This window comes from Microcaecilia unicolor, chromosome 5 (genome assembly GCF_901765095.1).
Source record: "Microcaecilia unicolor chromosome 5, aMicUni1.1, whole genome shotgun sequence".
Classification (NCBI taxonomy): domain Eukaryota; kingdom Metazoa; phylum Chordata; class Amphibia; order Gymnophiona; family Siphonopidae; genus Microcaecilia; species Microcaecilia unicolor.
In genome coordinates this window covers 352,131,195-352,144,446 of record NC_044035.1, presented here as the reverse complement: position 1 = coordinate 352,144,446, position 13,252 = coordinate 352,131,195, and the positions used below count along the sequence as shown (strand labels likewise).

The 13,252-nt window shown below is 44.2% G+C and overlaps 1 protein-coding gene across 2 annotated transcripts in view; it reads left to right on the top strand.

Annotated features, from left to right (window-relative positions):
• Positions 1 to 13,252, top strand: part of CA5A (carbonic anhydrase 5A) — a 91,256-nt gene that overhangs the window by 67,954 nt on the left and 10,050 nt on the right. For both annotated transcript variants that reach the window (XM_030204570.1, XM_030204569.1), the window contains exon 6: positions 9,479 to 9,634. In XM_030204570.1, the coding sequence (XP_030060430.1) occupies positions 9,479 to 9,634 (156 nt within the window). The remainder of the gene's footprint in view (positions 1 to 9,478; positions 9,635 to 13,252) is intronic.

Here is a 13,252-nt window from a genome sequence, read left to right as displayed (position 1 = left end):
TGCTCCCTACGCCTTGTGAATCCAAAAGTACATCTACCTGTTCCACTCCACTCATTATTTTATATACCTCTATCATGTCTCCCCTCAGCCGTCTCTTCTCCAAGCTGTATAGCCCTAGCCTCCTTAGTCTTTCTTCATAGGGAAGTCGTCCCATCCCCGCTATCATTTTAGTCGCCCTTCGCTGCACCTTTTCCAATTCTACTATATCTTTCTTGAGATGCGGCGACCAGAATTGAACACAATACTCAAGGTGCGGTCGCACCATGGAGCGATACAACGGCATTATAACATCCTCACACCTGTTTTCCATACCTTTCCTAATAATACCCAACATTCTATTCGCTTTCTTAGCCGCAGCAGCACACTGAGCAGAAGGTTTCAGTGTGTTATCGACGACGACACCCAGATCCCTTTCTTGGTCCGTAACTCCTAACGTGGAACCTTGCATGACGTAGCTATAATTCGGGTTCTTTTTTCCCACATGCATCACCTTGCACTTGCTCACATTAAACATCATCTGCCATTTAGCCGCCCAGTCTCCCAGTCTCGTAAGGTCCTCTTGTAATTTTTCACAATCCTGTCGTGGTTTAACGACTTTGAATAACTTGTGTCATCAGCAAATTTAATTACCTCGCTAGTTACTCCCATCTCTAAATCATTTATAAATATATTAAAAAGCAGCGGTCCTAGCACGGACCCCTGAGGAACCCCACTAACTACCCTTCTCCATTGTGAATACTGCCCATTTAACCCCACTCTCTGTTTCCTATCCTTCAACCAGTTTTTAATCCACAATAGGACATTTCCTCCTATCCCATGACCCTCCAATTTCCTCTGTAGCCTTTCATGAGGTACCTTGTCCAACGCCTTTTGAAAATCCAGATACACAATATCAACCGACTCCCCTTTGTCCACATGTTTGTTCACTCCTTCAAAGAATTGAAGTAAATTGGTCAGGCAAGATTTCCCCACACAAAAGCCATGCTGACTTGGTCTCAGTAATCCATGTCCTCGGATGTGCTCTGTAATTTTGTTTTTAATAGCCTCTACCATTTTCCCCGGCACCGACGTCAGACTCACCGGTCTATAATTTCCAGGATCTCCCCTGGAGCCTTTTTAAAAAATGGGCGTTACATTGGCCACCCTCCAATCTTCCGGTACCATGCTCGATTTTAAGGATAAGTTGCATATCACTAGCAGTAGCTCCGCAAGCTCGTTTTTCAGTTCTATCAGTACTCTAGGATGAATACCATCCGGTCCAGGAGATTTGCTACTCTTCAGTTTGCCGAACTGCCCCATTACGTTCTCCAGGTTTACCGTGAAGTCAGTAAGTTTCTCCGACTCGTCCGCTTGAAATACCATTTCCGACACCGGTATCCCACCCAAATCTTCCTCGGTGAAGACCGAAGCAAAGAATTCATTCAGTCTCTCCGCTACGTCTTTGTCTTCCTTGATCGCCCCTTTTACCCCTCGGTCATCCAGCGACCCAACCGATTCTTTTGCCGGCTTCCTGCTTTTAATATACCGAAAAAAAATTTTACTATGTTTTTTTGCCTCTAATGCTATCTTTTTTTCATACTCCCTATTGGCCTTCTTAATCTGCGCCTTGCATTTGCTTTGACACTCCTTATGCTGTTTCTTGTTGTTTTCAGACTGTTCCTTCTTCCATTTTCTGAAGGCGTTTCTTTTAGCCCTAATAGCTTCCTTCAGCTCACTTTTCAACCAGGCCGGGTGTCTTTTGGACTTCCGTCTTTCTTTTCTAATTCGCAGACTATGTATGGCCTGGGCCTCCAGGATGGTATTTTTGAACAGCTTCCATGCCTGTTGTACAGTTTTTACTCTCTCAGTTGCCCCCCTAGGTTTTTTTTTTTTTTTACCGTTCTTCTCATTTTATCATAGTCTCCTTTTTTAAAGTTAAACGCTACAAAAGCATTATAAGATTCTCATGTTTGTTTTTCATTCCTTTCCTAATAATTCCTAACATTCTACATTCTTAGCCACTGCTGCATACTGAGCAGAGGGTTTCAACATATCATTAACACTGACGCCTAGATCCCTTTCTTGGTTCGTGACTCTTAATGTGGAACCTTGCATCACGTAGCTATAGTTTGTGTTCCTCTTTCCCACATGTGTCAGTTTGCACTTGCTCACATTAAACATCATCTGCCATTCTCGTAAAGTCCTCTTGCGATTTAACAACTTTGTGTCATCAGCAAATTTAATTACCTTACTCGTTATTCCCATCTCTAGATCATTTATAAATATGTTTAAAAAGCAGTGGTCCCAGCACAGACCTCTGGGGAGTCCCACTATTTACCTTCTCCGTTGAGAATACTGACCATTTAACCCTATTCTCTGTTTTTCTGTCTTTTTAACCAGTCCTTAATCCATAATAAGTCATTACCTCCTATCCCATGACTTTCTAATTTCCTTGGGCGTCTTTCATGAGGTAACTTTGTCAAATGCCTTTTGAAAATCCAGATACACAATATTGACTGGCTCCCCTTTATCTACATGTTTGTTCACCCCTTCAAAGAAATGTAGTAAATTGGTGAGGCAAGATTTCCCTTCACTAAATCCATCTGAGCTTATGTATATGCTCAATTTTGTTCTTTACCCGGTGCTGAAATCAAGCTCGCAGGTCTAGAATTTCCAGGATCATCTCTGGAACCCAGACGTTAGCGGATGCTTTTTGGAGAGAAGGTTGAGGAGGTCGCTGATCAAATCAAAAAACATACTGATACCATCTCTCCTCTCTTCCACTCGGTGCCTTCTGTATCAGCCTCCTCATCTAGGAGGTATTTTGGCAAGTTTGAGGAGGGGTGCCTACTACTGTCCAGAGATGTAGGTACACCACCTCCTCTCACCAGCCTGCTCAGGCTCAACCCCAGCGCGCTCTCATTCCCATCAACAGCATGTGCCTAAGTCCCCTGCTGCTCCCCAGTCAAAGCAGGGGATGAGCTTTAAACTGGCTCCAGCAGAGCATAACCGCTGTTAAAAGTGTCCGTCCTCCATGACTTTCTGGTCAGTGGGAGGCTGAAGTTTTTCTATGAAAGGTGGTTCCTTACAACCTCCGACCGGTGGGTTCTCCAAATAGTCCATCTCGGATACGCCCTAAATTGGTGTCAGAAACCTCCAAATTGCCCACCAAGAGCTCATAACTTCAGCTCTCAGCACGAGCAGGTACTTGCAGAGGAAGTCTCAGCCCTTCTGAAGGCCCATGTGGTCGAATCTTCCACCAGGGGAAGAAGGATGGAGATCCTATAAAAGATACTTCCTCGTGCAGAAGAAGACAGAGGAGATGCGTCCCATCCCAGACCTAAGGGCCCTGAACAAATTGCTTGTCAAAGAAAAATTCAGGATGGTTTTCCTGGGCACCTTTCTTTCCATGAGAAAATGATTTGTTATGCTCTCTGGACTTAAAAGAATGCATATACACACATCTCGATACTTCCAGCCCACTGGAAGTATCTCTGATTTTGGCTGGGAACACATCACTTCCAGTACCGTGTGTTGCCCTTTGGCCTTGCGTCAGCTCCCAGGGTCTTTACTAAATGTCTAGTAGTAGTCGCAGAGTTGCTACACAGACTGGGAGTCCATGCAGAGTACTATTCGGGTGTTCGAGCTATTGGGTTCGTTTTAAACTACCCCAAGTCCCATCTTTGCCCTCCCCAGCAATTGGAATTCATTGGCGCACTGCTCGATATGCAGAAGGTTTGAGCCTTTCTCCTGGGGCCAAGAGCAGGCACTCTAGTCGCACTGGCTTCTCAGGTTTGAGCCTCGAGCCTCTCAGCAGGTCACGGCTCAGCAGATGTTGAGGTTGTTGGGCCATATGTCGTCCTCAGTTTGTGACTCCCTTGATATATCTTCACATGAGAGCTGCCCAATGGACCCTGGCCTGTCATTGGTTCCAATCCACGGGAGGTCTGGAAGATGTCATTCAAGTGTCCCCGGAGCTTGCTCGCTCTCTGTTGTGGTGGACCGTTTGATCATTTTGACTCTGGGACTTCCATTCCCTCAACTGCAAATAGTGCTGATGACGGCTATGTCTCTCCTGGAGCTCTTATAGATGGGCTTCACACTCAAGGTGCTTCATCTGCCCAAGAAACGGATCTCCAGATCAATTTCCTGGAAAGGGAAATGGGATTTGATATACCGCCTTTCTGAGGTTTTTGCAACTACATTCAAAGCAGTTTACATATATTCAGGTACTTATTTTGTACCAGGGGCAATGGAGGGTTAAGTGACTTGCCCAGAGTCACAAGGAGCTGCAGTGGGAATTGAACTCAGTTCCCCAGGATCAAAGTCCACTGCACTAACCACTAGGCTACTCCTCCACTCCAATGGAGGAGCTTCTGATGATCTGGAACACTCTAAAGGCTTTCAGAGATCGGCTGTCTTAACAAATTGTACTCATTCAAATGGACAGTCAGGTTGCCATGTATTACACCAACAAGCAAGGGAGCACCGGATCATGCCCTCTGTGTCAGGAGGCCATCCGGATGTCACATTGGGCTTGCCGGCATGGGTTGTTCCTTTGAGTCACTTATCTGGCAGGCAGAAACAGCCTGGCAAGTCCCTCAGTTCTGTTCCAGGCTCTAGGCCCATGACAGATTAGTGTTGCATACCTTCCTCCTTCATTGGGGGACAGGCCTGTATGCATATCCTCCCATTCCTCTTGTAGGGAAGACCGCGGGACCATGATTCTGATCACGCCTTACTGGCCTCGGGAGAATTGGTTCCCTCTTCTTCTGAAGAACCATGGAGTTTGGAGTGTTTTCTGACCCTCATCACGCAGAATGAGGGATCTCTTTTGCAGTCTCTGTCCCTCACAGCCTGGATGTTGAGCGCCTAGAATTGTCTTCCTTGGGTCTTTCAAAGGGTGCCTCCCGGGTCTTGCTGGCTTCCAGGAAAGATTCCTCTAAGAGGTGTTACTCTTTTAAATGGAAGTGGTTTGCCATCTGGTGTGAGGACAAGGCCCTAGATCTTATTTCCTGCCCTACATAGACCCTGCTTGAATACCTTCTGAACCTATCCAAGTCTGGTCTCAAGACCAACTCCGTAAGGGTTCATCTTAGTGCAATTAGTGCTTATCAGTGTGTAGAGTGTAAACCCTTCTCTGGTCAGCCTCTAGTTGTTTGCTTCATGAGAGGTTTGTTTTTGTCAAAGCCCCTGTCAAACCTTCACCGGTGTCATGGAATAAGACATAAGCATCGCCACACTGGGACAGACCAAAGGTCCATCTAGCCCAGCACCCTGTCTCCAACAGTGGCAAATCCAGGTCACAATCACCTGACAAGATCCACGGAGCAAAGCATTTTGTACTGCTTGTCCCAGGAATAGTGGATTTTTCCCTACGTCCATTTAATAACATTCTATGGCCTTGTGCTCCACAAATGACTAGATCTAGAATTTTTCCTTCTCTCGTCTGCTCCTATACTAGTTGCTCCATGAAGCAGTCCAAGGAATTTTACCTCCTTGGCGTGCCCTGATGCTACATTACCCCAGTCTATATTGGGGTAATTGAAATCACCCATTATTATCGCGTTGCCCATTTTATTAGCGTCCCTAATTTCCTTTAACATGACTGCGTCCGTCTGCTCATCCTGGTAGGGTGGACAGTAGTACACTCCAGGATGAGCAGACGGATTCAGTCTCAACATCGTTCTCACCCAGCTGATGAAAGTTCCTTTTGAGCCACTGAATTCCTGTTACTTCAGCTCGTAGAGTCAGTGATCTTCAGGCCTTAGTAGTAGATGCACTGAATACTAAGATTCATCATAATAGAGTAGTCCTCCGCACACACCGTAAGTTCCTGCCAAAGGTGGTGTCAGAGTTCCATCTGAACCAGTCAGTTTCTTGCCAACATTATTTCCCCAACCTCAGGCGAGAGCACCTTGCACACCTTGAACTGCAAGCGAGCATTGGCCTATTACATGAAGCGGACTAAGCCCCACAGACAGTCCACCCAACTTTTTGTTTCCTTTGATCCCAACAGAGAAAGCGAAGATACTTACCTGTAGCAGGTATTCTCCGAGGACAACAGGCCATTCATTCTCACATACCCTCCCACCTTCGCTACGTGGTTGGAGGGTTGATCCTTATACTCCTTTGTAGGCGTTGCATTCCTCTCAGCAGGTCTTTGCTCTCTCTTCCTGGTCTTTAGCAGATAAAACTTTTTTGCATGTTGTGGGCCAAAGCTCTGAAATTCTGTGTCAGATGAACTTCATTCTGAAGGCATTTTTCTTACATTTTGGAAAAAGGTCTGGGCCTGGCTTTTTGGCCAAGTTGCTACCACTTGATTTACTGCTTGTTTATATATACATCTATCTCGGTTTTGTTGTTTGTTGTGGGGGTTTTTTTTGTTGTTGAAGGCATTACTGTAAGGTTGTTGGAGGGGGGAGATTTTTTTTGTTATTTGTTTTAAATTTTGTACGTTAGGTCAGTGGTTTCCAAACCTGGTCCTGGAGGCACCCCAGCCAGTCCGAGTTTCAGGATACCTACAATGAATATTCATGAGAGAGATTTGCATAAACTACCTCCACTACATGCAAACCTCTCTCATGAATATTCATTGTGGGTATCCTGAAAGTCGGACTGGCTGGGGTGCCTCCAGGACCAGGTTTGGGAACCACTGTGTTAGGTAGTAGTCAAGTGTGTGTGTTATTGTAACGTGCTCTAAGTTTAAGTGATGGGTTGTGGAGTCAAATGGTTTTAAATCAAAAAAATGCTGCTCCACGCAGGTCTCTCATCCCCCCCCATGTGCCTTTGGTTAGGGTTGTATCTCCATGCAAGTTACGCCCCCCCCCCTCCAATATCTTTTTGGAAGCACACTATTGGTCTTCCGTATGTGTACGCTTTATTTTGGAAAGGCAAACTTACAAAAAGACACAGAGGAAAACCTGACTATATTAGTCAATGAATCTTTAATAAAAGTTCCAAAAAAAAAAAGTCTGCAAAGCCCAGTAGGAGGTCAGCCATGTCAAAACAATCCAGTTACAATAAGCGTGATGTGTTTTGGCCCTACGGCGTGCTTCAGGGGCACATCGTCACCTAAAAAAGATAAAAAGAACATAGTAACATAGTAAATGGCGGCAGATAAAGACCTGAACAGTCCATCCAGTCTGCCCAACAAGGTAAACTCATTTTACATGGTATGTGATACTTTATATGTATACGTGTTTGATTTGCCCTTGTCATTCTCAGGGCACAGACCGTAGAAGTCTGTCCAGCACTGTTCTGTACTAAAAGTTCTGAAGATTCTGGAATCTCAATTAGTAGCAACATTCCATGTAGAACCCCAAAGAGTAGCATAGCAAATGACGGCAGATAAAGACCTGTACAGTCCATCCAGTCTGCCCAACAAGGTAAACTCATTTTACATGGTATGTGATACTTTATATGTATACGTGTTTGATTTCCCCTTGTCATTCTCAGGGCACAGACCGTAGAAGTCTGTCCAGCACTGTTCTGTACTAAAAGTTCTGAAGATTCTGGAATCCTAAAGAGTTACAAGATTCCGGAATCCCAATTAGTAGCAACATTCCATATAGAACCCCAAAGAGTAACACAGTAACATAGGAAATGATGGTAGATAAAGACCTGAATGGACCATCCAGTCTGCCCAACAAGATACTTTATATGTATACCCAAGTTTGATTTGTCCCTGCCTTTCTCAGGGCACAGACCGTAGAAGTCTGCCCAGCACTCTTCCTGTACTAAAAGTTCTGAACGATTTGTGCATGAAAGCAGATATTTTTGCACTGAGACTTCACAGCACTTGTTCCTGAAGAAGCCTAGAAAGGGGTGAAATGGTAAACTCTACTTACCACTGCTCTTCATCTTCCATACAGCTAGTTTTTAACCTAGTCGGCCACTGTTGGGCCCATCCCTAGGGAGTTCAGTTTGTAAGTTGCCCGTGTGGAACTGCGTCAAAGGGCTCGTTAAAATCCAAGTAATCTACTAGCACTCTCCTCTTGTCTAACTCCTTAATCACCTGATCAAAGAAATGTATTAGATTTTGTTTCACAAGACCTACGCCTCTGGTAAAGCCAAGCTGTTGCCCGACTGATACAGAAAACGCATGAAGTGTAGTTTTCCATTGCTACCACTAGAGGGGGTAGGCATTCTATCGGTCTTAGCTGGTGTGATGTGTTCTGCTCCAGGAAGTGCAAACTTCTTAAAATACGTTTTATGAATTGATTGGATAAGCCTGTCAATTTCAAGTTGACTCAACTAATCTCCTTATTCTATGGATCCACCTTACTGAGCAACCAGATAAAGGGCAGAATGGCCCGGTTCAATCACTGGTAAAATACAAAATGTAGACCAGAGTAGCTCAAAGTAGAGTTTATTTATTTATAACACAATAGAACGACGTCAATTTATCTCTCAAATTCTGTTGTGTTATAAATAAATAAACTCTACTTTGGACTAATCTGGTCTACATTTTGGTTTTTATATGTGGTCGCTCTGAATTTTGTAGACTGGTTTGCCTTGCTTCTGGGGACCAGTTCAGTCATCTACTGTGGGGGGGGTCAACCTCTGTAGAGTGTATTTCTGCAAATCTGCTTTGGATTTTCCTGATAAATCTCTGACAGATGATTGGGTTTTGTCTAAACTTGACTTGGGCAGACAGTCACCTGTTTCAAGTTCAGCAGCGACACTATTCACAAATCTCTAGTTCTGTTTGGTTAATGCGAGTGAAGTAATTCAACTTAAAATAGGGTTTCAGTCTCACGCTTCGGTCAGATAACACATCTGATCAATGTCTCCTCTCTCCCCACTTTTTCCTGGCTTTGATACCTCTGTTCCCTTCATGGAGTTCATAACTTTTTAAAAATCAGATGAATGTCTCTTTCCAATAACAACCTGTTTTCTGTTGGTGTAAAGTTTCCTTTACCTCTTCCACTTAAGTGTCGGTGTAAAGAGAAGGGAGGGCTTGAGCCCATCCATTCCCCCTTGCTGACTGCATTAACAGCAGAGTAGGTCCAACAGAGCCTGGGGTGCAGGAAGAAGTTAACAGTTCAGGTCTAGAAAGTCATGACCAAAGACCCCTGAAGACAGCTGAGCAGCAACATCTGTGGTATTCCGCTCAGCCATCTATTTCAGAAAAGGATGAATTTTGATATAATTTTCTTTGATAATAAAGTGATCTGGGTTTCTATCCCATTATAAACCCTAAAATTCAACTGCTTTGTCACCCTCTGATCAGCCAACCATCTCTTCCTGTCACCCACCCCCTTGCTGTGAGACTGTCATTGGGAAGCCTTTGTGTTTCACTTATATATTCTGATATTTGTCAACATTTGCTTATTTCTGGTCTGAAGAAAAAGGGTTACATTTGAAAGCTAATCAAAATTATGTATTGTTAGTCTAATAAAAAATGTATTTTCTGTATTTTGTTTTATTTCTGTTTATTACCTTTGATAATAAAAATAATGACTGTTCTGTATATTTCAATGCGTTTTAATGTTAGGATGCAGTTGCTGCCTTTACATACTTTGATCCCTCCACTCTGATGCCATCCTGCCCAGATTATTGGACTTACGACGGATCTTTGACGACCCCACCACTGACGGAGTCCGTTACCTGGATTATCAAGAAGAAGCCCATAGAGGTCACTCAGAATCAAGTGAGTACACCAGTTGTATTTAAAATAACGTCTAGCTGGGCCCCCCCCCCCAATCTGCCGATCTCTGAGTAGAGCAAAACATGAAATTATATAAAGAGATCCATCAAGAATAATATTAAAAAAAAGTATTATACTGAATGTAAAACCCAAGTAACATTTAAGTTCACAATAAAACTGAGTAACAAAAGTAATTAAATCAATTCCTCATGCTTAAATGAAGCGGTGAGTTAATCTAAGCTAAAGGCAGTTTAGAAACAGTATTCCTTTGCCTTCCTCCTAAAGCTTTGTAGATCCCTTCCTAACCTAATGGCTTCTGGGAGAGAATTCCACGCCCTGAGTCGGCTACGTAGAAAGATCGATGGTGGGTTTCAGCCATACTGATAGCGCAGCCAACAGCCCTCGCCCACTAGACCTTAAAGATTGAAAAGGCATGTAATACGAGACGGCAGGTTCAAATAAACGGAGACATCATAATATAAAGTGCTGTGAAATCTATCACTATTACTGTAAGCTTAAGTGCCGGCTAACTGGTAACCAGTGTAAAGCACACAAAACACAGTAAGTAAGTAGGTGCAGGGGCAGCCTAACCACTAGGCCATCTGAGGTGAGTGCCTCAGTCGGCACTCTTCAGGAGCAGCATTTCAAGGAGCGGCTTAGTGGCGTTTTATCTTATCGTGGTGACGTTCCAAATTTGGCAGTGGCGACAATTCCTATACGCTGCCCTGCACCCGCCTCTTCCCTTTATTGCGGCCGCCTTTCTGAAGTAACTTCCTGTTTCGTCAGAGACTAAGGCAGCCGCAGTAAAGTGAAGAGGCAGATGCCGGCAGCAGGGCAGCATATGGGAATTGTTGCCGCTGCCAGGTTTGGAACGACACCATGACAATGTAAAACACCCGGAGGGGGACGGCATGTTAGCTCTGCCTCAGGCGGCACCTTGCCTTAGGCCGGCCCTAAGTAGGTGGAGCCATTTTGCACTGCCTGCAGTGATTTTAATGAGAGAGCAAAGAGGCCAAAAAAAAAAAAATGAATTATAGTAAGCATGAGCAGAAAAAAACAAGTGCCTGAAACATTGTTTTAAAGTCATAATATATCAAGCTCGTCTTCATTCAACACGCAAAGCTTGAGAGAGGAATTTCGTACTCTATAGCCATAATGTGAAAATGCGTTGACAGTGAGGAGACTATTATGACACCATCAGCACGAAGATGTGATGGAAGAGCAGGTAGGAGGTTGCAGATAGTATTTAAACTCTGGGTCTTCGTTCAGCATCTGTTTGAGAATATCACTTCTAAACGCGCTCCAGCATTTGTTTCAAGTACTTTCAATGGACACTTGAACAGGTAAAACAAAAACAACAAATTTGAAGCGTTGTGCACACAAAGCCGATAACTCAACGCCCACGTTCATTCACCAGTGCACAAAGTGGATACGTATAAATGTTAAATACCGCAGCAGATAGAGCTGAATCTTGTAGTTCTCCAAGAAACAAAACTGAAGGTAAGGCCAACACAGTGTTTCAAAAACACACTGCACCCCGAAGTGTGCGATCCAAAGGGTGGAATGCAGCGGACACCCAAAATAAAATGACAAAACCAGGCAGTCCCCAAATCAAACCCTTGTCTGATGTTGGGATACACATCGAGAACCACGCTGAGTAGCTTATAGTCAACAGTCTCCTCTTGGAAAGGGAAGAGAGGAGATGGGTCAAGCAAGATCTTGACACTTACGTACTTCAGGATTATTTTGAGAGGACATGTTGGTTAGGTGATAACTGTAGCAGACAGCATTCTGATTCAAAGCGGTTCTAATCCTGGGTGTAAATAAAACAACATAGCATTGACAACCGTGAACTTATGTGCCCAGTCAAACACAAAGAGCCATTTTTAATGATAGAACTTGGTAATTTTTTGGCATTTATGTTCTAAAGTATATAAATTCCCTTTAGGTCGTGTAAATGCAACTGAAAACAAGGGATAACCACTGCCCTCTGTACAGAAAAGTTCCAAAGTGGCAGCCAGATTAATGCAGAAAGACAGGCCTCATCCCAAGTGTCAGCCCACAATTCAACATTGGTAGAGCCTGCAAAGAGGTGTGATAAGGTGGGATACAAATGCAATAAATAAAATAGATGTCATGTTGGCGTTGGATAAGGCTGATAGCCAACGAGACTTGACATTCCTCAACATCAATACTAGCCATGTTTGCTGCCTTTGTCAGTTAATCTGTATTATTTTATAACTTAATGTAATCCGGGTCTCACTGCCACCAGCTCAGTCCTCTTGGGGGCCTGAACACCCCCCATCGGACCCGGGCCACGGGGATACACATTATCTATCTCGGTTTCACTGCATTTTACACAGTCACAAATATCCCCATTCAAGCGTGGGCTGGAATGGAGATCTGGAAGTGATGGGAGATTAAGTGGGGCTTCTCAATGGTACATTTCCTAGTCACTTCCACACTAAAAACCACACTGTACTACAAGGATTTGATTTTATGCAGTCCGACTTTACTGATCATTCTGCAACGGGCAGGTAAACCACTTTGTAACTTATTTGCTTTAATAAATTCTTCCTTTCAGTCAAGACCTTGTGCCTCAGTCTCAGCCACTTCCCCAAACTTTCCAGTGATAATTGTAAGTATGTACATATTTACAGTCCCCCTTGTCCATTACCCATCCCTTTGGGTCATCTGTAATCCAAGGCTGGTCCCGATAATCCTAATCAGAATCTGGTACTCCTTCAGGCACAGACCCTTTTGGCTGTCCTCCTTCCAACGATGTACTTTTCAGAGCTGCACCATGGCCTCATAAGTGCATAAGTATTGCCATACTGGGGACAGACCAAAGTCCATCAAGCCCAGCATCCTGTTTCCAACAGTGGCCAATTCAGGATACAAATACCTGGCAAGATCCCAAAAAAGGTCAATACATTTTATGCTGCTTATCCCAAAAATAAGCGGTGGATTTTCCCCAAGTCCATTTTAATAATGGTCTATGGACTTTTCCTTTAGGAAGCCGTCCAAACCTTTTTTTAAAAATCCACTAAGCTAACCGCCTTTACCATATTCTCTGGCAACGAATTCCAGAGTTTAATTACACGTTGAGTGAAGAAATCTTTTCTCCGATTTTCGTTTTAAGGCTTCCCCTGTTCTTGTTCTTGCAGCCCCTCCTTACCTTTCTACCCTCATCTCTCCTTACGTCCCTACCCGTAACCTCCGCTCTGAAGACAAATCCCTCCTTTCAGTACCCTTCTCCACCACCGCCAACTCTAGGCTTCGCCCTTTCTGCCTCGCCTCACCCCATGCTTGGAACAAACTCCCTGAGCCCATACGCCGGGCCCCCTCCCTACCCATCTTCAAATCAATGCTCAAAGCCCACCTCTTCAATGTCGCCTTCAGCACCTAATCACTACACCTCTTCTCAGGAAATCTCAACTACCCCAACTTGACATTTCGTCCTTTAGATTGTAAGCTCTTCTGAGCAGGGACCGTCCTTATTCGTTAATTTGTACAGCGCTGCGTAACCCTAGTAGCGCTCTAGAAATGTTAAGTAGTAGTAGTAGTTTCTGGTTCCTGCTTCCAGGCTGGCTTCCCCTTACCAACCCGGAGCTCCACATT